Consider the following 22,942-nt stretch of genomic DNA (forward strand, 5'->3'; position numbering starts at 1 on the left):
AAAAAGAGTACAAAAATTAAAGGCTTATGATAAATATAAACATTATAGAAAGAATGACAGGAAAGTTTAAAAAAGAAACATCCTACCTTGCTGCTAGCCTTGACACTACCATAAAATTAAAGGAGAAAGGAAAGGGAGAAGGTTCTGCCAATACTGAACTGCTAACACTTTGGTACCCAAAGAGAAAGTTAACTCTGCATCAGCCTCTTTAATAAACAAATTAAAATGAAAATAAATTCAAAACTAAAGATAAAAATAATATTCACATTACCTATGTACTAAAATGCTTTAAAATGTTTATAATATAGGAGAATACTTATAAAATGAATAAATGCAAGTCAATAAACAGCCTGACAATCACATAAAACAAATCCCATAAAAAATTTGAAAGGAAACACTAAAATATTTATAGCTGTCTGCCTTGGAAAATTAAACTACAGGATATATATTTTACTATATACAGTATTCATTTTCCAAAAATAAATAGAATACCTCTAATACATCTTATTTATTTAAATATGTGTAATTTAGTCTGGAATGTGTTTTTGTACTTACATCTCAATTATCAATGGGCTAGAGTGTTAGTGGAGAGAATCTAGTCTGAGAGCCAGGGATCTAGGGTTCTACTTTTGATTTTGCTACTTATTAGCTCTGTAACTTTGGGCACATAATTGATCTTCCCTGAGTCCTTGTTGCATCATTTGTAAAATGAGCAGCCTGAACAAGGTGACCTCTTGGTCTCTTCAAGCTCTAGAAATGCTTAAATATTTCACTGAATAAATAAGTGAGGGCATAACCCATAGGGAATAGTGATGCAGTTTTATTTACTGTTTATATTTTCAAACTGAGGCACTATCTGAATTCTAAATAGCAAGTAGTGTAATGAGCATAATAAAATTAAAACTACAGATTTATCAATATTCTTGACAAGAACCATAACAGGTGCCTCCATTTAAACAACTGGAATTTTGCACAAAGTCTGATTATTTCTCAGAAGTTCATACTGTCAACATTATATCTAAAGAATGGCCATCACAGAATTACTGTACTTAAAATTTAGAGTTGAAATTTTTAAAATAAAATTTATTTTATTTATTTACAGGTTTGAATTATTTCTTGTAAAAGATTTGAAGAAAATCATATTCCATTCAGGAGAGTGCTCATAGGTCTCAGTATGAGTAAGATATGGACCAAAAGTTTCAAGTCTTTGGAATACAGTCTTAATGCAATTTGCTGTAGCTCTTACAATACTGGCCCAGGATTTTTTTTCAGGCCACTGTGGCTAACTGACAAGGTATTTAGTTCCCTGAGTCACCTTACAGGGAAGGCACAAGACTATTCTGAAACTTGTTATGCCTACTGCATATGAAATGCACTGTTTGCCAAGGATTGGCACATAGCTTGTCTCTGCTCCTGTCTCATTATGTTCACTAAGTATGTGATTTTAAAAATACAACACTTCTTATACTAGGCACATTAAGGACCTCATTATTCAAAACAGTTTATAGAAATTGTACAAAAGATATTATGCTGGAAGTCCAAATCCTAGAATCAAAAACAAACTACACTGGTACCAAACATGTATCTCCACAACTGTTGTTCCTTGATCCCTCACACTTGACTATAAACAGTAGGAACTCACCTTGTCCTTGCAGGGCCTTTGGCAGTTTTGTGCTGCACATACAGCATTCTCATCATCAGAGTCCTCTGCTCCTGACCAGTCATACTTTGAGGGGATGTCCAGCACTTTTTTCTCTCTTTTCTTCTCAGTGCTCTCTTTCACAAGTTCAACTTTGGCTGCAGCAGCCTTCTCCTTCTTTTTCTTTCTCTCTTCTTCTTTTGCTAGTTTCTTGGCCAGTTTATTCAACTCCTTTGATTTGTCTGTACTTAACTTTAATTTCTTCTTTTTAGGTTTGTCCATTTTCTTTAACTCCTTGGACTTCTGTTTTCCTTCTCCAAAAAGTTGCTCTACCTTTTCTAGCTTCCGCTTCCGTTTCTTCTCTGAAGAGTCCTTTCCTTTCACTTTCAGTGGTTTCTCTTCCATGCTGTCATCCTTCAAAAATATAAAATTTAGGAACAACTTTAAAGCAAGACAGTTAAAAAACGGTGTTACTCTCTTTTATGAGACATCTAGAATACACATTCAGAGAGACAGAAAGTCGAACAGAGGTTATCGGAGGCTGAAGGGAAGAAGAAATGGAGAATTTGTTTAGTGGGTATAGTTTCTGTTGGGGATAACTAAAAAATTATGGAAAAGAAGAGTGGTGACAGTTGTTCCAAGTGAACAGTCTACCTAAAAAGGGCTAAAATGGTAAACTGTTTGTTATGGATATTATGCCACAATAAAAAAAGATTTATGGGCCAGGCGCAGTGGTTCACACCTATAATCCCACCACTTTGGAAGGCTGAGGAGGTTGGATCACTTGAAGTCAGGAGTTCGAGACCAGCCTGGCCAACATGGTGAAAACCTATCTCTACTAAAAATACAAAAATTAGCTGGATGTGATGGCACATGCCTGTAGTCCCAGCTACTTGGAAGGCTGAGGCAGAAGAATGGCTTGATCACAAGAGGCAGCAGCTGCAGTGAGCAAAGATCAAGCCACTGCAGTCCAGCCTGGGCAACAGAGAGACTCTATCTCAAAAAAAAAAAAAAAGATTTATGTTATTCTAAAGATATTTAAAAGACATTTTAAGAAGGCAAGTACGCTATTCAATGAAGATAACAGTAGAAAATAATGACAAGTCTGAAATGAAATATTTAACTTATTTTTAGCTTAGTAGGAGAAAAAGGGCACAAAAAAATTTCAGTGTTAACATATTAACAGTCTGCAGCATCTCTGTTAGAGATGAAAACATACACAAAGAGCTAACTGTACTAAATTTTGTAGTAACTTTCGGAGTCTGCAATTTATTACTAGTGAAGCATTAACCCAATTAACAAAAGTATTGGTGGTTATTTTTTAAAGTCAGAAAAATATAAAACTGTATCCACGATCTCATAACAAAGAATATATAGTGACTTTGCCAAGGGCCAGAAAACAGCTCATGTGACCAAGAAAAAAAAACAACCGTCATTTTTGTTTTCAGCGTTTTAATACTGCTGCTAGTATGTGCCAATGTAATAAACATTTAAACTGTTCATGGTAAAAGTGTATCTAGTAACAGAAAGAACGGGAGGAGGCATCAAAGAAATACTGAAGAAACATAACATAAACTTAGTAAATTCCTTAAGAAAAAACATTTGAGAATTCATTTTTCTGTAGATTTGAGATTTGAAAATCTTTTAAAGGAACCTAAGAATCAGCAGAATCCAAAAGAAGATTGGATTATAAGTGCTTGAACTCTATTATATCTTGAATAAATATTTAACCTCTTAATACTTTGTGCTTCCTTATCTCTAAGAGGATTGCATAAGATAATGAAGGAGAAGAAAATGCTTTGCAGACTGGAAAACACTATCTAAATTACGCTACCTAGATCTTACTTCCAAAATAAAAACAAACTATAGTATGCTAAATGTATCTGTATCAACTATTGGTGATATGGTACCATTCCATGACATGGAAACAAGGAAACTAATGAAAAGAATAGGAGTCAAATGGCAAAGTTAGAATCCAGGTCTCTATTTTTACTGGAGGTGTGACCTTAATTTTCTGCCTCTCATACTTACTTTCTTCATATGCAGAATGGGTAAAATACTTGCTCTGTCTCTCCCTCCCCTACCTATCCCTCTTCAAGACAGTGGTGAGAACCAAATGGATATGGTATCATTATCGCATCAAATGAGCTCACGGAACTGCTACGTAAGTGTGGTATATGAATGTGGACTTTCTCTCCCACCCAGTCTACTTCTGTTTAACCATCCCTGTGCTTCTTTTTTATAGCCACTATATATTCTCCCCTATCTTTGGGCCCTCCAATAATGGGAGTCTGGGCTAAGAAGGTTGTTCTAAACTGGATGGTTATCAATCATGCCGTTTCCTGTCCCCTTCTTTTTAGCAGAAATGGCCTTTTTTCAACTTAGATACTACATAAAATCTTAATAAAGAAAACCATAAGTCAGATCTCTGGTGTTCAACAACAAAAAAGACAGCAAGAAAGAAAGAGAGGGAGAGAAAGGGAAGGGGAAGGGAAAGGAAAGGAAAGGAAAGAAAACAGCAAGATAGCACAATTTCTTTGGCTGAAGAGGGAAAGTAAGCCAGCAAGATTATTGCCATCAGCCATCCCTTTGCTAACATTTATGATACTGATACCTCTAAGAAATCCAGGCATTCTAGTTTCAAAACCACTGTTTAAATAAGCATAAAATCCACACCTCCAAGATATGTAAGAATCTGTCTTCGGAGGGTGGGTGTGTGGCCTGCAAAATCCGCCATATGTGTTGAGTCTCATCCAGAGATACTTCCAGGAGATCTCCAACCATCATAAGTTCTTCCAATTGGGCCTTAGCTCCAGGTGACAACTCCAGCACTGGAGGTTCCAAACTTCGGGGCACCAAAGGGCTCTTCCGAGGTTGTTTCCTTGGGGTGCTAGAACCTTTCCCAAAAAATACCATAAAACAAAGCAAAAAAAAAAAATTCAAACTAAGGAAAAACACATTTTCAAAGTAAACACTTAAAATAGCCCCCCATTCCCCAATACTAACTTCAGATATATGGATTCATTGCATCAGTATGAAAATGTAAACAGAATTAGAAACAAATACGGACCAAAAAGATGAACAATTCCAAGCCCTACTCTTAAAAAATGGTTTAGGGTTATTAATAAAAAGCAGTTCTTTCAGCTGGGTGCAGTGGCTCACACCTGTAATTCCAGCACTTTGGGAGACCAAGGTGGGCGAATCACCTGAGGTCAGGAGTTCGAAACCAGCCGGACCAACACGGTGAAACTCCATCTCTACTAAAAATACAAAAATTAGCAGAGCGTGTGGCGCATGCCTGTAATCCCACCTACTCAGGAGACTGAGGCCGGAGAACTGCTTCAACCCGGGATGGGGAGGATGCAATGAGCTGAGATCTCCCCATTGCACTCCAGCCTGGGCAACAAGAGAGAAATTCCATCTCAAAAAAATAAAAACAGTGGTTCTTTATCCTGAATGTTAATCTCTATTGAGTCTTTATCATGCGGCAAGTGGAGTAAGGGAATCAGAATCTCTCCATTTTAGAGTATACCAAAAGATTAAGCAATTAAAAAAGCATTTGGCTGCCATATATATATATACACACACACACAACTAGTTATCCTTCTAATGAATAGACAATAATACACAGTCCCATAAAATCCTGAATTTTATTATAAAGCGATAAACACCCTCCATCTTCCAGAGCTGTGACCTAAAGTAATGTGACTTGTTTTCGGTGAGGGAGAGAAAAATGAACATCACAGAGAAAATCACCCTCCAAGGAAAGGAAGAACTTTCAATAATTAAGTTATCCAAACCCAGAATAAATATTCTTAAAAAGCAGTAGTTACTCAACCCCTGATAATGACCAAATAGAAGGTAAAGGACTACCTACCCAGAATTTTCTAGAACTAAGGCCTGGGACTAGACAGCCCCTAAAGTTCTAATTAGGACTCAATAATCCCATGTACATTTTCGGATTGTGTTGACAGAAAATGCAAATAGGAGACTGACTTTTCCTAAGGAAAATAGCATTTTCAGGTTCCATTAGCATTTCATGGCAGAGCACTGTATTCCATTCAAAAGGGATTCACAGTCTTGATTAACATAATGCTTTTTCTCACCGGTTTTAGGTTTATCTTCCCCACAGTTTTTTAAAGGAGTAATACCTTGAGAACAACTCTTTGAAGCAGAAGAATAAGCATGCTCTGCACAAAATGAAGGTGCTGTCCACATGTGAGTCACCACCTCCTCAGATTTGATGGGAATTTCTTCATCACAAAAAAGATTGGGTTCAAGACTACTAGAGGACTTCACACTGGCTGTGTCCTGAAGAAGAAACAAAGAGAAGTATTCAGAATTAGTCATTTAACTTATTTTACCACAAGTGCCAAAATGGTGGCTTTCAAGTTAAAGCTTCTAATATACTAAATATGAGATGAAAATTAAGTATCTGATGTTAAATAAGATAGAAAATGGAAAGTGGGAAGAAAAACGGTAATTGTGGCAGGCCAGGTCTCCATTAGTAACACATTACCATAATTTTGATGAACGTGTAAGTTAAACAGGAATGACTGCAGAAACGTGACAACAAACCCATCAAGCTGTCACCTGGGTTTTCTCAGACCCTAAAGCCTGATAAAATTATGAAGACATTCTTACACACACCTTGTACCAGGGCCCACTTAAGATTAAGAAATTTTTCCAAGTCTTTAGAGAAAACTTTCCAGAGCCTGGACCCTATCCAAAGATGCGATACAGTTTGAATGAGACATTCTTGCTTATAGGTGCATTCCCACACATAGTCATAGAGTTTAGAATGAATACAAGCATTAAAAAAGACTTGGAACTTTGCGTTGGTTTGGTGAGTTACTCCATAACCAGCTGCAGAAATACACTTTCTTTCTCAGTCTGCATCTCCTTACTGGACTGCGAGAACAAGCAGCTGGACCTCGTTCTGTCCAGGAACATAATGACTACAGATTCAAGCCAAAAGAGCGTGTTAAGGTCAAAAACAACCCACAAAGATAACAAAACCTACAAAAAAATTACTATTAAGGAATTTACCTTCTATAGTCTACAACCTGAAAAACTCCTATACCAACAAGTTAAGGAGTGGAAGATAAATTTAGATGTGACAGCTTAAGGACACAAACCATTTACTCCTCTAAGGGTTTTCAAACCTAGAATCTTGTCAATTGCTCTTACTTAATACAAGTATATGTCTGACTGACAATATACAGATTATAATAAGTCTTCACGATATGCCATCAGTAGATTCTTGGAAACTGACTTTAAGCAAAAGGAAGCACGGCAGCAGGTCCTTGAATAAAGCAGGTCCTTGTTTTCATTTCATTGTAACAATGATGAAATTATTAAAAATAATTTCAGCTTGCAGATCAGCTTGGTGCTGCTCCTTAATCTCATTGTTTCTCACTTAAAGTCTTTGGAATGTTACGTGAGCTCTGATGATTAGAGAATCAAGGTCTCAGATGATTCTCCTTGAAGTTAGTTTCCCACAACCTCACCCACACAGACACAATCCCAAAAAATCAAGGACAGACTTTGCTTCATTAAATATCTACCTCGTAAGTAATAATTTTCTGGATGATAACCAAGATAAAACGGCTGATTTTAGCTTACTAATTAATTATCTACTCCTCTTCCTAAACCAAGAGGGGGCTCTTCCTCAAGCAAAATATACTAAGTTCAAAGTATTTTAAGTATGAATTTGTGGTCACGACAGAGGGCATCACACAAAGGAAAAAACCACCAAACCAAATGCAAATAAACTGGCAAATAAAATTTTCATTATACAATAATCGCTTGCTCTATGGGAAAATGCTCAAGAGCATAGGTTTTTGTTTTTTTTTTTTCATTCAAAGCAACATCAAAGTAAATTTTCGGGCATACAGCTCAGTGGGAGAGCATTTGACTGCAAAGTAAATCTGACCTTGAATTACTGTTAAGTCTTCACACCTTTCTTCTCTTCTCAGCTGTCAAATACATTGTTAACACTAGATAATCCATAATCTTATTTTTCTACCCTGCCAACACCTACTACAAACAAAAGAGACAGTAAGCTAAGATTCTCACATAAATTCTGCCAAAAAAAGACTACTCCATACAACCATATAAAACTATAGTTGTGATCCCTAGCCCTGAATTACGCAATACTCGTGATATTTTCATAGGTTACAAGTCTGCTTTCAAGCAAAGCCCATCATGTTAAGCAATTCTAGAGGAGTGATTGACACCTAATGTGCTAGAAAGTCACCACCAAAAATATCAAAGGCCTCTAACTAGGGTAAACAGGTGATTCTAGTATTCAAGCAAAATGCTAATTATGCTTGGCATGGGTTGCATTCCTTTTCAGTTGCTCCTAGTCTCCTACATACAACTTTGTAAACAAAGACGGTCATTAACTTCCGGATAACAAGGTGCTTAAGAAGATTATTTGAACAGGCTAATTCACATTGCAACTGTTCTCAAGCCTTTCCCCTGGATCCATTTTTAACTTGAGAAAAAATATTTTCCTGCAGAGGAATATTCAAGTGTCAATGATGGATGGTTTTCATTTTACATCCCAGGAGTTTTAATGCTGATGAGATTAATGAGCACTACCCAACTGATCTGCAAGCTGAAGGGACAAAAGATAGTGACAGGGTAGGGAAACCATCTCCCCTTGTTCTTTGGAGGCAGCGTTTTATATCAGAGTAGGAGGAATTCTCAGGATACAAGCATAGATTCTAAACAAAGCAACTAAGAATTATATAAAACAAATCAATGGATTGACTCTGCCTAGATCACGTTATTACCAGGTTAAAAAGCAAAGGACTTGCCCCTGACACAAAGTGGTAACAAAAGGCCAACTGGATCCAACACAAAACAAACTTGTCAAAACCTTCTCTTCACCACCAGTGAGGTGTCATTACCAAAATAATCACATTGATAGTAAATAGTTTGTTGCATCTGCAACTGGAACTCAGCAAATTCTAACCTGGGCACAAGTATTATATTACCCATCTCTGAATATGACATTATCTAGCACCATCCAGACAAGAAAGCAGAGCAAAAGACTCATAGTCTAGCTAGAATGGAATTTTTTTTTTTTTTTTTAATACAAGGTCTTGTTCTGCTGCCCAGGCTGGTGCAACCATTACTCATGGCAGCCTCAACCTCCTACACTCAAAGCAATCCTCCCACTTTAGCCTCCCAAGTAGCTGGAACTACAGGCACATGCTACCAAACCCAATTAATTTTTGTATTTTTTATAGAGATGGGGGTCTCACTATGTTGCCCAGGCTGGTCTCGAACAATCCTCCCACCTCAGTCTCCCCTAAAGTGTTGGGATTACAGGCATGAGTTCAGACTAAGCCTAGAATGGAATTCTTAAAACTTAACAGTATATAGGCTTTAACAACTCAAAGAAAAAAACTGAAATTGACCATGAAGCTTTACATAACTTAATGCATTGTTTTTCTGGTTCCTCTATGCCATAAGGAGTTATAAGATGAGGAAAACAAATACAGATCTTTTTAAAATTCTATTTTCTAAAAATTGTTGTTTCAGGCCAGGCGCAGTGGCTCATGCCTATAATCCCAGCATTTTGGGAGGCTGAGGCAAGCAGATCACTTCAGGTAAGGAGTTCAAGACCAGCCTGGCCAACATGGTGAAACCTCTACTAAAAATACAAAAATTAGCCAGGCAATGGTGGCGCACACCTGTAATCCCAGCTACTCAGGAGGCTGAGGCACAAGAATTGCTTGAACCCAGGAGGTGGAGATTGTAGTGAGCGGAGATTATGCCGCTACATTCCAGCCTGGGTGACAGACACTCCATTTAAAAAAAAAAAAAAAGTTTCAGCAACCTGTATTTTTTTGAGTTTTGAAAAAAATGCTATGACTATAAACTCAGAACAAAAAGATGTCTAGTTTTCTCTTTCACTTTCAGGCCTCAAACATTGCCATTCAATAGCTTTTTTTTTTAACAAATCCAATGATCAGGTATGTACCCAGACAGCCTGTCCATGTAATTACCTTCATGTCGTAGCCATATGTCTCTCGAATATCTTCATCAGAATCTGTTTCTTCGTCGTCATAGTCCATTGTTTGTCGAGGAGAAGATGACACACTGCTTACCACCCGGTTAAAAGCAGACTGCTGGAAACTAGGTAAGTGTCCCTAAACAACAAATAATTCCAAGATCAACAGCATGACATGCTAAACAAACAGGGTAATTAAGGTGTGCTTAAGTTCACCAAAATGTAGTGAATAAGCAAAGTGGCTAACAGAGTTCTTCAACAGTTAGTAGAAATCAAATTATTTGATTATGATGCCAAAAGTCCACCTGGATGATAGTCCCAAAAATATTTCACTAGTATGTATCCTAAAAAAAGTGCTACAGTGTATGCTGAAGGAGAATGCAATGGATATTATAATTGCTGACAAGTTACTGTTATTTTCCTAATCAAATGGTAAGACAGATTCGATTTAATAATTTACACACTGATATATCATCCCATGCAACAGAAAAAGAATGTAAATCCTGAACTTGCCTGTAAGTCTGGATTGGCAGCTGCTTTTTGGAGTTCTGCGCTGATGATCTTTTCAGTTTTTTCTCGAGCTGCCTGTTCCACCATACGCTGGCTCAACACAGACAGTTTGGCCAGGGCAGAGGATAGTTCATCTGTGGCTAGAGCCTGCCGTGCTCTATCTTGCCAACTCATAGCACGCTCTGTCAAACACTGTAGGGCCTCTCCTTCAGGCAACCGTACAGGCAACTTCTGAAGGGATACCAGGAGTGACAGAATAGTCTCTAGCCTGGGCCTTCGAGACCGCATACAAAGAGGGCAAAGGAATTTTACTTCTTTAGCTTGCCAGCTGGATCCTTTTTTTTGAGAACTTGATTTAGGGAGAGGAACACAGTTGTTATGGAACCAGTCTTTGCAGAGCTCACACTGTAGCATAAACCCACTGGCTGTCTTACGGCAAATGCAAAATTTTACTTCTTCTATGCGGTCCACCATGGTCATCTTGGCTAGGTTGGCTGCTCTGAGGGAATGCATGGCTTCAATCTCTTTTTGCTCCCGTTCTTTAAAAACTGCCACCTGTCCAAGACAAACATTTAATTAAAAAGAGTCACTGCAATATATCCCCAAAATACCAAATCCTCAAGGCTGTGGGATCTTTCTCCAAGTTAATCAGTTATACAGTTTCCTAAAATTTGGGGCCCCTGGCAGTTTCCACGCAAACATTCTTCAGCTGTGAAATGGGCAAAGTGCTATCATATTTGATCATGTACATCAGTATAGTACTTTGGCTTCTTCTGTAGGGTGCAATAGAAAGATAGGATGCCTTGAAATCAAGCAACCTGGGCACAAAGCCTGGCTCTTGTACTTTTAGACTGCTAATATGGGAAACAAGTTTCAGAAACTCTGTTTTCTGAAAAATAAGGATACTACCAACTGTATTTTGCTGTTTTACGGATTAAATAACATATGAAAGTGCCTAACCTGATACCTTATACAAGGTAAATACTCAACAAAGTATTAGTTTCCCGTCCCCTCACAATTCATTCCCAGGGGCAAGTCCCATACAAATTAATTTATTTCTCTAGAGAAGCCCTCTTCATGTGTGAGAATAGAAAAACCTGATGATCAACTATAACAATAGAGTTTTATGAAACTCATTTTAACAAAGTAAATAAAGGTGAACAAATTTAATCAATTATCAATACTGTCAGTACATTTTTTTCTTAAACTCCTAACAGCTTTGAAACAATTCTGAAATAATTTCCAGTCCTACTTGTCTAGCAAGACTAACTTGTTAGGCAGGCTCTCTAATCAGGGATCATTTTCACTGGCTTCAAAATAGGATCATTTGTATGCAGAAAGAGCTATATCATATGCAATTCCCTACTTTTCTGTATTGTCCAGATTCCTACTTATTCTCTCTCTACTTTCTCAGGCTCCTAGTAATCTTAACACATTCCTCCTATCCTCCAAAAAAGCATAATTCTCACCAACTACAAATATTTTAATACTCATTAAGAAAAGGAAATCAGTAACCTTGCATAATTCCTTTGAAAGGCACAATAGTAGTAAGAGTCACAAAATGCTTATATTAAATTCTAACCCAGTAATTATATTCCTAAGAGTCAAGTCTAGGAAATTTAAACGAATGAAAAGGTGGCCAGGTGTGGTGGCTCACGCCTGTAATCCCAGCACTTTGGGAGGCCGAGGCAGGTGGATCACAAGGTCAGGAGTTCAAGACAAGTCTGGCCAATATGGTGAAACCCCATCTCTACTAAAAAAAAAAAACCAGGTGTGATAGTGTACACCTGTGGTCCCAGCTACTCCGGAGGCTGAGGCAGGAGAGTCGCTTGAACCTGGAAGGTGAAGGTTGCAGTGAGCCGAGATCGCACCACTGCACTACAGCCTGGCAAACAGAGCAAGGCTCTGTCTCCAAAAAAAAAAGGAAAAGGTTAAAGTTAATTTTATTACTTATAATAAGAAACTTAGTAACAGGCAAAATGCTCAAAATTAGAAAACTACAGCAGGTCCTCAAATCTAATCTTTAGGTTCACTGTGATTTCATTATAACATTGATGAGGAAAAAAATCAATTCCTGGCCAATGCCACTGTCACTCACTAATTTACCAAAAATTGGGTAATTATCTCATTTTTATTACTCTTTTTAAAATGTATGTTTAGCTCAAATTTTTTCAATGTTTAATGTCAGAAGTGTTTGGGGTCTTTATTTAGAAGTCTGATGTTTTTGTGGCCAGAAATATGCTGCAGAAACTTAACTCGTTTCTCTCAATCTGTAGTAAAATTGGTTTCATTATACATTGCTTTGCTTAAAGCTGCAGTGCAAGATGCTGTTGATTTGAGGACTTACTATATATACTCAGCAAACTACGGACAACAACTTGATGAAACAGTAGACAACAATTAAAACAATAAAGAACAGAGGTATGGAAAAGACAATTTTGGGAAAAGAGCAAAATACTGAACCTTTTGTATACCTTGGTGATAAATATCTTTAATGTGAAATACATATAAAATCATAAAGCCAAAGTATGTAAAAATAAAAAGTTAAAAACATAAAAACAGTGAGTCTGCTAATATCATTACAGAGTTTCGTATTCACCAAACAAACTCAAGATGCTAAGTAATTTCTTACCACCATGGCTGTATCTCTTGTTTCCTCCAATCCTTCCTCCAGATCACTCAGAGGCTCCAGGTCCAGATCCTTTTCTTTTTCTTTTTCTATTAGTTCTTTCACTTTTTTCCTCCTATTTTTGCCACTCCCATATACGCCAATGTCAGTCCGGGGGCTCAGCACCTACAAAGATAAAACCAACATTATATACTCTGGTTTTTAAAAAATCTTAAAAGTAAAAATAATAAAGGAACCATTTACTGACCATTCAACCATGTCCCAGGCACTTTCTTAAGAAATTTATACACATGTGATCTAATTCATTCCCCACAACAACCCTATGTAGTAGCCATTAGTAACTACATTTTGTAAACAAGAGAAACTGATGCTCTCAAAGGAAATAACTTGCCCAAGGACACAGGGTTAGCAATTAAGGAGTCTGTTCTCAAACCTGGAAGGATCTTATTCCAAAGCCTTTGCTCTTAACTACTATGTTAAACTGTTCAAGATGAAAGGAATGATGAATATATAAATTTGTGCTTTGGAGAATTAAGATCTTTCAACAATAGGCTGGACATGGTGGCTCATGTGTGTAAGCCACTCCCAGCACTTTGGGAGACTGAGGCAGGCAGATCACTTGAACCCAAAGGAGTTTGAGACCAGCCCGGGCAACATGGCGAAATCCCATCTCCACCAAAAATACAAAAAATTAGCCAGGCATGGTGGTGCACACTTGTAGTCCCAGATACTTGGGAGGGTGAGGTGGGAGGATCACTTGAGCCCAGAAGACAGTGAGCCGAGACTGCAATGAGCCGAGATTGCACCACTGCACTCCCAGTCTGGGTGACAGGACAAGACCCTGTCTCAAAAAAACAAAATAAAAAAAAAAAGAAGAAACAAAAAGAAAAAAAAAAGGTTTCAATAACTATAGAGTCCAATAACAATCCAAGGCCAACTGCTTTTTCTAGGACCAGCACAAGATTAACTAGAGATGAATCTGCTCAAGGCTCCAGATTTAAGTCAACATCTGATATTACCTAATGAGAATCACTTGTATAATGGTAATCAAATAAACTGAAAATAACCCTCATCAATACTACTACTACTTAAATTATCAGCTTCTTATGAGAGTGTTGAAGCTCATGTACCTGTAACAACGTATGGCTAGAATTCTTCTTAAGAAAGGTCCGCCCAGTCCGTTCTCTCCATGCTCGTGCTGCTGCTACCTGTGATTCCACTTGCGGCAGTGCTTCAAGACGCACAGGGATAGGGCGTCCTTTTGCAGACAAGCTCTCAAGCTGCTCTAAATAAGCATAGTTGCTGCCACTCTGAAAAACCAAAGTAAATTCTCACAATTTGAGTTCTCTTATGGGGTCTGGAAATACACTGTTGAAAGATCTTACAAAGTTTAGTGTTAGCTCTTTTATTAAATAACATTCTTGAAATGTAATTCCATCTCTTGAATTAATATAACTTCTAATGCCCTATTTTTTAAAGTTTGTCTAAATTCTTTTTTTAATCAACATGTCATCAATGATTTTATTAATTGATTAATGAGAAACAGTAGATACAAAAACCAGTTCAAAGGACAATCTAAAGCACAGACATATATAAATGCAGTTAGCAAGCCAGGGATCACACCTGTAATCCCAGCACTCTGGCAGACCACTAGGAGATCAAGACAAGCCTGGCCAACATGGTGATATCCTATCTCTACTAAAAATACAAAAATTAGCCGGGTATAGTGGCACATGCCTGTAATCCCAGCTACTCAAGAGGCTGAGGCAGTAGAACTGCTTGAACCCGGGAGGCAGAGGTTACAGTGAGCCGAGATCATGTCACCACACTCCAGACTGGGCAACTGAGCAAGACTGTGTCTCAAAAATAGATAGATAAATAAATAAACAAATAAAGACACACAGGAATAAGAAAATACATTTACTAATAGATAGAAATAAATGTTTAGTATCATACAGGAAAATGGAATCTTTTTCTACAATGTGTAAATCATACAAATTTAATTGCCTTCTATGAACATAATTTATTTGCATTGCTATCTTTTTCTTTTTAAACAACTGGGTAGAGTTGTAAAATTGGCTGGCCAAAGAAGATCTGAGGCACACATCCCTAGAATCAGATAATCCTGGAGAGTTCACTTGACAACATCCAATATTCCACTGAAAGGATACTTAGAGTAATCTTTTTGCCAATTTCAAAGTCTTTCACAATTTTTTCAACTAAAAGCAATATTTCCGTTCTGGTAACCACCTCCATTTTATCTTATATAAACAGAAATAAGAATAAATATTTTCCTTCCAAGTTCACAATGTTTTAATTTTCCATGTAATGAAATCATTATTATTTATAGAACATCTATATTGTATTCCAGTGTAAGGATATTCCCCACATATTGATTGACACATTTGCCTATAAATTCATTTTGAAAGATATACTGAACCATGGCAAAAAATAAATAGGCAAGAAGCTTATGAATTTTTGGTTGAGTGCAGTGGCTTATGCCTATAATCTCAGCCCTCTGAGAGGAGGCCAGGAGTCAAGATCAACCTGGCCAACATGGTGGCGCCTTGTCTCTACTAAAAATACAAAAATCACCCGGGCATAGTGGGCACACCTGTAATCTCAGCTACTCGGGAGGCTAAGGCATGAGAACAGCTTGAACCCAGAAGGAGGAGGAAGTTGCAGTGAGCTAAGACCTAACCTGGGCAACAGAACAAGACTGTTCTCTCCACCCCCGCCAAAAAAGAAAAAAACCTATGTATGTTTAAAGGGGGTAAGGAAGTGGCTCTAGTCCTATAAGATATTAAAATGATATAATTAAGGTACTACAATATCAAGATAAAAACAGATAACTAAGTAGAATAGAAAATAAGCTCATATAAAGAAATATGACATTTACTATTATTCTTTCTTGTGGCCCATTATAGCCACCTGACTACAGAACACCTGGCTAAGCCTAGACATAGCCTGCTCTCAAGCCATGCAGCCTAAAGAAAAGTCTGCCAAACAACAAAACCTGTCCACTTACTTACAGCCTACAAGTCAGTATTCCCACTGAAGGGAAGTGCCTGGTAGAGAAACAGCCCTTTGAAATTACAGAGGAAACACATGATAGCTACCTATACTTGTTGACTTAGTACTTCAATCATAAATAAAACAGTCAATTAAAGATTCTGAGATATCTGAAGACAACAACTACTGCCTGAACCAGGTCAAAGATGCAACAAACACAGAAGCTGTCCTGATAAAGACAGAAATAATTTGGCCAGGTGTGGTGGTTCACACATGTAATTCCACCACTTTGGGAGGCTGAGGTAGGGGGATCACCTGAGGTCAGGAGTTTGAGTCCCAGCTGGCCAACAGAATGAAACTCCATTTTTACTAAAAATACAAAAAATTAGCCAGACGTGGTGGTGGGTGCCTGTAATCCCAGCTACTGGGGAGGCTGAGGCAGGAGAATAGCTTGAACTTGGAAGATGGAGGTTGCAATGAGCTGAGATCATGCCACTGCACTCCAGCCTGGGCAACAAGACTAAATTCCATCTCAAAAAAAAAAAAAAAGAATTAAAAAACAATAAAAAGAAGAGAAACAGTGGTAGCTAAGCAGGTCCCAGAAAAAGAAAACTGAAAAGACAGTAAAAGAGACGTCATTAGAACTTGACACCAAGGCCAGGCACGGTGGCTCACACCCGTAATCCCAACACTGTGGGAGGCTGAGGCAGGCGATCATCTGAGGTCAGGAGTTCAAGACCAGCCTGGCCAACATGGTGAAACCCCGTCTTTACTAAAATACAAAAACTAGCTGGGCTTGGTGGTGCACGCTTGTAGTCTTAGTACTTGGGAAGCTGAGGCAGAAGAATTGCTTGAACCCAGGAGGCAGAGGTTGCAGTGACCTGAGATCACACCACTGCACTCCAGCCTGAGCTACAGAACAAGATTCCATCTCAAAACAAAAAGATTCAAGTACACTTTTATCTCTACCCAGCACTTACTTCATTCTGTTTTAAATTACAAATGTGTAAAATATGTCTCTCCAACTAGAAAATATATATTTGGAAGACTCTAGTTTTATACCCTATTTTATACCAAAAGTCCCATTTTTATACCCTTCCCTTACATGCCTGCTCCCAAACACACAGAACAGTACCAAGAGTACTGTGGTGCTCAGTAAATGTTAATTTCATTTTCTTTTTCTGCCTCTTATTTTAAAAGTAATTCATTCACATGGAAAAAAAATTTGAAGAATACAGTAGGTAACAAATTCCCTACTGCTAAAGAGTTAAATAACTAATTCCATCATTTTTCAGAGCAAGGAGTCAATAAAAACAAGTAATATTGGCCAGGCACAGTGGCTCACGCCTGTAATCCCAACACTCTGGGAGGCCGATATGGGTGGATCACAAGGTCAGGAAATCGAGACCATCCTGGCCAATATGGTGAAACCCGTCTCTACTCAAAATACAAAAATTAGCTGGGCGTGCTGGCATGTGCCTGTAATCCCAGCTACTTGAGGGCTGAGGCAGATGAATCACGGGAACCAGGGAGTGGGAGGCTGCAGTGAGCCAAGATTGTACACTGCACTCCAGCCTGGCAACAGTGCGAGACTTCATCTCAAAAAAAACACAAAACAACCAAAAAAAAAAAAAAAGTAATATTTAAGAAGGTAATAATTATTCTGATTTCTAAAATCACATAGAAGAGTAAGTAAACTTTACTAGAATTATATGTGCTCCTCAACTTACAGTGGAGTTATGTCCCCATCGTAAGTTGAAAATATCGTAAGTTGAAAATGCATTTAATAAAACTAACATACCAAACACAGCTTAGCCTAGCCTTAGCCTAGCCCACCTTAAAGGTGCTCAGAACACTTACATCAGCATGGCTGACTGGGAGCTGTGGCTCAATGCTGCTGCCCAGCATTGTGAGAGAGTGTCATACCACATATTGCTAGCCTGGCAAAAGATCAAAATTCAAAATTGAAAACACGGTTTCTACTAAATGTGTATCACTTTCACACCATCATAAAGTAAAAAAAAAAAAAAAATCACAAGTCAATCTACATTAGGGAACATTTGCATTATGATTATTCTATCCTAAAGAATTAAAAGTTTAGTAATCTATGAAACAGGCATTAGCTGATAGGTGAGATAATCCAAGAGCCTCCTTACCTGAATAGCTTCCACTTTAGATGTCCATTCTCGAGCCTTTTGTAAGGCTTCTTTCAAGGACAACACATTGGGTAGAAAGGCTGGAATGTTCTTTGCTTCATTCACAATGCTTTCTAAACTTGCCACACTGTGCCGTGGTCTAAAAGAACAATAAAAACAGAGTGGGATGCATGAGAAATCAACATTTAAATAACATTTCAGAATGTGTAGAGAATTTCATATACATGATTTCCCTGAATTCTTACCACAATCCGACAAGAGAGGCAAAGCAGCTAGTATCTTTCTTTTCCATCTTATAGATAAGAAAACATTATAGATATGAAAATGTATAAACGTAAGTTTATAATAAAATAAAATATAAATGTTTTACAGATAAAACTTTAAATCAAAGAAGGTAAGTTATTTTCCCCTGCCAGTTAGTGTAATAAAGGACACATCTGAAATACTGATTCAGAATGAGGGTCAGATCCATGCTCCTTTCACTACACTAGACTGCCTCCACTTCTCTACAGTATCCGAAACTGTCAGAGATGCACATTTGATAGCAATGTAGAAAACAATACACTAGAAATCCATTAATGCTGACAACATACATTTACTTAAACTACATTCATTAACACTAGTTACACAAAGATGAACGATGCATAGACCTTATTCTCAATGAATCACAATAAAAGATAAGAATTATACTTCTACTGGGAACTAACACCAAATAACTATAAACTCACTGTTATGGGAGGCAGTGATTAATTCTGCCCAGGAGAGTTGAGAAAGGCTTTGAAGTAGGCCTTAAATTAGTATGATTCTGTCAAATGAAAAGTTAAATAAGTTAAAGAAACCAGGAATATAATCAACAAAGGCATAGAGACACCTTAAAAAGCAGTTCCTAGTTCAGTTTGCAATTAGAGGGTGATGTGGAGGATTGGAGGCAGGGGATGGGTGGGCAAAGAGTGGGGCAGGAAAAAGGAATTCAGCAGGAAGAAAGATGCAGAGTCCCGAGAGCCATGGACTTCATTATCCAAAGCAATGAGAAGCTACTGAAGTGGGAAGCATTCATCATCCACAAATCCTACTATGTGTTAGGCACTGTTCTAGGTCCTGGAAATTGCTCATGAGCAACAGTGATAGTCCTTGTCCCAAGAAACCTTTCACTTACTTGTTTTCTGAGTCTTGCTGTCACCCAGGCTGAAGTGCAGTAGCACAATCTCAGCTCACCACAACTTCTGCCTCCTGGATTCAAACAACTCTCATGTTTCAGCCTCCCTAGTAGCTGGGACTACAGGCATGCACCACCTTGCCCAGCTAATTTTTTGTATTTTTAGTAGAGATGTGGTTTTGCCATGTTGGCCAGGCTGGTCTCGAGCTCCTGGGCTCAAGCAATCCACCCTCCTCAACCTCCCAAAATGCTGCGATTACAGGCGTGAGCCACTGTGACCAGCCTCAGGAAACTTTTTTAATCTTATGAAGATTATTAATAAAAAGTTTATGATGCACTGTGATTAGTGTAATGACAAAGGAAAGTAAAGGCACTATTAGAATATATAGTAGGAGAGGCCGGGCGCGGTGGCTCACGCCTGTAATCCCAGCACTTTTCGAGGCCAAGGTGGGTGGATCACAAGGTCAAGAGATCGAGACCAACCTGGCCAACATGGTGAAACCCCGTCTTTACTACAACTACAAAAATTTGCCGGGTGTGGTGGCACACGCCTGTAGTCCCAGCTACTCGGGAGGCTAAGGCAGAAGGATCACTTGAACCCAGGAGGTAGAGGCTGCACTCCAGCCTAGTGACAGCAAAACTCCATCTCAAAAAGAAAAAATACATATATATAGTAGGAGAACCTAATTTACTTGGAGGGAAAGAAGACTTCCCAAATGTGACACTAAGCTTTCTCATCCTTTCTGAGTAAAGCTGAGGCCAGGGGCAGGGTAGGGTTGGTGGAGGCACACAGGGGATGGGCTGAAGTAAGAGTGCTCCACAAGAGAATATAATAAACATGCACAAAGATGCAGAGAAAGAACACAGATGTTTGAGGAACTGGGAGGAAAGATCACATTTTAAACATAGAATACAAAAGGAAGAATGACAAGAGATAAGATTAGATACATAATTAAGCAAGAGGCTAGATGACAGAAAGCCTTACGAATCAGGTTAGGGAATTTGGACTTCATCCTGAGGGCAACAGAAAATGAGAGAAGGCTTTAAGTAAGGGAGTGTAAGTTACAGCTGTATTTTAACAAAATACTAGTGGTAGTATAGAGAATGAATTACAGAGGGGTAAGACCAGACAGCATCTGCTGCTGTGATCTAGGCTAGCTACGATGCAGCCTATGTGGAATAAGAGAAAAAGAAGAAACAATCCTACAAGCAGTCCAAGTTAAAAGATTCTTTTCAAAACAGCAGAGAGCATGGTATGTCCACAGTACTAAGATAAAATAATCGTCAACCAGTAATTTTACACCTAATGCAAAAAGGTCCTTCAGGAATGAGGGTAAGGCCAGGTGTGGTGGCTCATGCTGTAATCCCAGGACTTCGGGAGGCCGATTATGAGGTCAGGAGTTCGCGACCAGCCTGGCCAACATGGTGAAACCTTGTCTCTATTAAAAATACAAAAAATTAACTAGACATGGTGGCGAGTGCCTATAATCCTAGCTACTTGGGAGGCTGAGGCAGGAAAATGGCTTGAACCTGGCAGGTGGAGGTTGCAGTGAGCCAAGATCATGCCACTGCACTCCAGCCCAGGCAACAGTGTGAGACTCTGTCTCAAGAAAAAAAAAAGAATGAATGACGGTAAAAGGTTAGGCACAGTGGCTCAGGCCTGTAATCCCAGCACTTTGGGAGGCAGAGGCAGGCAGATTGCTTGAGGTCAGGAGCTGAAGACCAGCCTGGCCAAAATAAAACCCCGTCTCTACCAAAAATAAAAAAAGTTAGCTGGGCATGGTGGCACACGCCTGTAATCCCAGCTTCTTGGGAAGCTGAGGCATGAGAACTGCTTGAGCCTAGGGCAGTGGAGGTTGCCATGAGCCAAGATAGTGCCACTGCACACCCCAACCTGGGCAACAGAGCAAGTATCTGTCTTAAATTAAAAAACAAAAACAAAAAAAAAAGAATGAGTATAACATATATCCCAGTACAAATTTTTTAAAAAAATGAAAATGAGCAGCACTGGGGAAATATAATCAGCATGACTAAGTTTGAGGATAAAGACAAAGAAAGGAGGAGTCAAGGCTAACTACCAAAGTACCTGCTTGTTCAAATGAGTGAAAGATGGTATAATTTAAAGAACAAAGAAACAAAAGAGGAGGATATGGGAAGACATTAATAAGTCCAATTTTGGATACAGAGAATTTCAGGTAACTGTGGGACATCCCCTTGAATTATCTAACAGGCAGATAACAGTTATGAAAGCAATCTATATTTTAAACGAAGATCTAGGAGTTATTCAGTATAAAAAGGCAAATGGAGCCAATAAATTAGATGACACTTCCAGAGAGACTGTACAGAGTGAGGAAAGAAAGGCATTTATGCCAGAATCTAGAGGAAAGCCATTATTTTAGAGGTAAAGAGAAGGCCAAAGGCAAAGAAAAATAATGGTAAGCAGTTAATAACCAATACTAAGAGATCAAGAAAATTAAGATTGTGTTTCAAAAGATAATTCTGACAGAAGTTAGAAAAGAGTCTAACTCCCACTATTTCCACCAATCAAATTATCCTCTATTTCTTTACCAATTTTACTTTTTTCATGACATTAATTATTTGAAATTCATCTCTCTCTCTCTCCCTTTCTCTCTCCTAGAATGGTAGCCCCTTGAGAGCAGAGACCTTTGTGTATCTTGTTCACTACTGTCTCCATAGCATTTAGAAATAGTAGCTGGCATGTAGTAGGTGCTCCATCAATACTTACCAAACTCAAATATCAAGGCAAAATATAAGAGGACTACAACTAGGTCAGTGACAATGAATTTGAAAGACAGATATGAAAGACATTTTGGAGGCAAATCATCAGAACCTGGTGGCTGGTTAAATATAGGCGACCAGGAAAAGAACGTTTTTAACTATTATTATTAACAAGATTTCATTTGGTAGACTACTACCAGTTGCATCAGGTATATCAAAATCATAGTTTTACATTCCAAAGTTATTTAGCTTTGTCCATTTAATATGTTCCCACCTCCTGGAACTGTCATTAATCTGAAGACACAGAGTATATGAAGAGTTGAGATTGGAAAAGCTCTGAATAAATTTTAGTATGTATTCTGCTTGGCATCTGGATAGCAAAATATCCAGTATATATGGAGGCTTCTCAGAGCTGTGCTAATTAAGTCACCTAAAGATTTTCTTATCCAAAGTAAGTGGCTGGCGAGGTAGTTAAGGACACAGAGATACTGAAATGAAGTGGAAGATGCTTTAAATCTCAGTTGTGTCACTCAGTAACTATGTAAGCTCTCTAAGCACCCCAGTTTCTGCATTCTCACAACAGAAATTATATAAATATTAATCTTAGCTGCTAAATGCTTTCACAAAGAACGCCACTACTAATTGTCAGCCAAATTTGCTAATATACAGTGAAATATAAACACTTTACTTAAATCTCATTAAGTCCAATGGGGTGCTGATACTAATACAGTCTCAACATTCTCCTCCTGCCTGATTCTCATCTCCCAACACTTTCCAGCATAATTCCTCCACTCCAAGGAAATCCACTTATTTTCTGTCACCTGAACACACCCTACATATTCCTTATACTCAGTTTCTGACATTTCTCTTATCTCCCTTCCTCTTCAAAACTACTGATTCCTCAAGGCTCTACCTAAGTTCTTATTTTTCTCTCAAGCTTCTCTACTGACCACCCAAGCTCACCCTGATCTTCCCCCTCCGAATCCCTGTAACATTTTTCCCTAACTTTCAGTTAACATTAATAACGTACTATAATGAGCTTTATAATTCTTAGTTCCTAACTATAACATCACTA

The 22,942-nt window shown here is 38.3% G+C and overlaps 1 protein-coding gene across 1 annotated transcript in view; it reads right to left on the bottom strand.

Moving 5' to 3' along the window:
* Positions 1-22,942, bottom strand: part of KDM5A (lysine demethylase 5A) — an 82,701-nt gene that overhangs the window by 6,508 nt on the left and 53,251 nt on the right. Inside the window, exons 20-27 of the mRNA XM_078338334.1 lie at positions 17,973-18,111; positions 13,935-14,114; positions 12,808-12,969; positions 10,179-10,730; positions 9,661-9,804; positions 5,791-5,950; positions 4,316-4,536; positions 1,643-2,053 (exon numbers count right to left, since the gene is read on the bottom strand). Of these exons, the coding sequence (XP_078194460.1) occupies positions 1,643-2,053; positions 4,316-4,536; positions 5,791-5,950; positions 9,661-9,804; positions 10,179-10,730; positions 12,808-12,969; positions 13,935-14,114; positions 17,973-18,111 (1,969 nt within the window). The remainder of the gene's footprint in view (positions 1-1,642; positions 2,054-4,315; positions 4,537-5,790; positions 5,951-9,660; positions 9,805-10,178; positions 10,731-12,807; positions 12,970-13,934; positions 14,115-17,972; positions 18,112-22,942) is intronic.

The sequence above is a fragment of the Callithrix jacchus genome, chromosome 9 (assembly GCF_049354715.1).
Source record: "Callithrix jacchus isolate 240 chromosome 9, calJac240_pri, whole genome shotgun sequence".
Taxonomy (NCBI): Eukaryota; Metazoa; Chordata; class Mammalia; order Primates; family Cebidae; genus Callithrix; species Callithrix jacchus.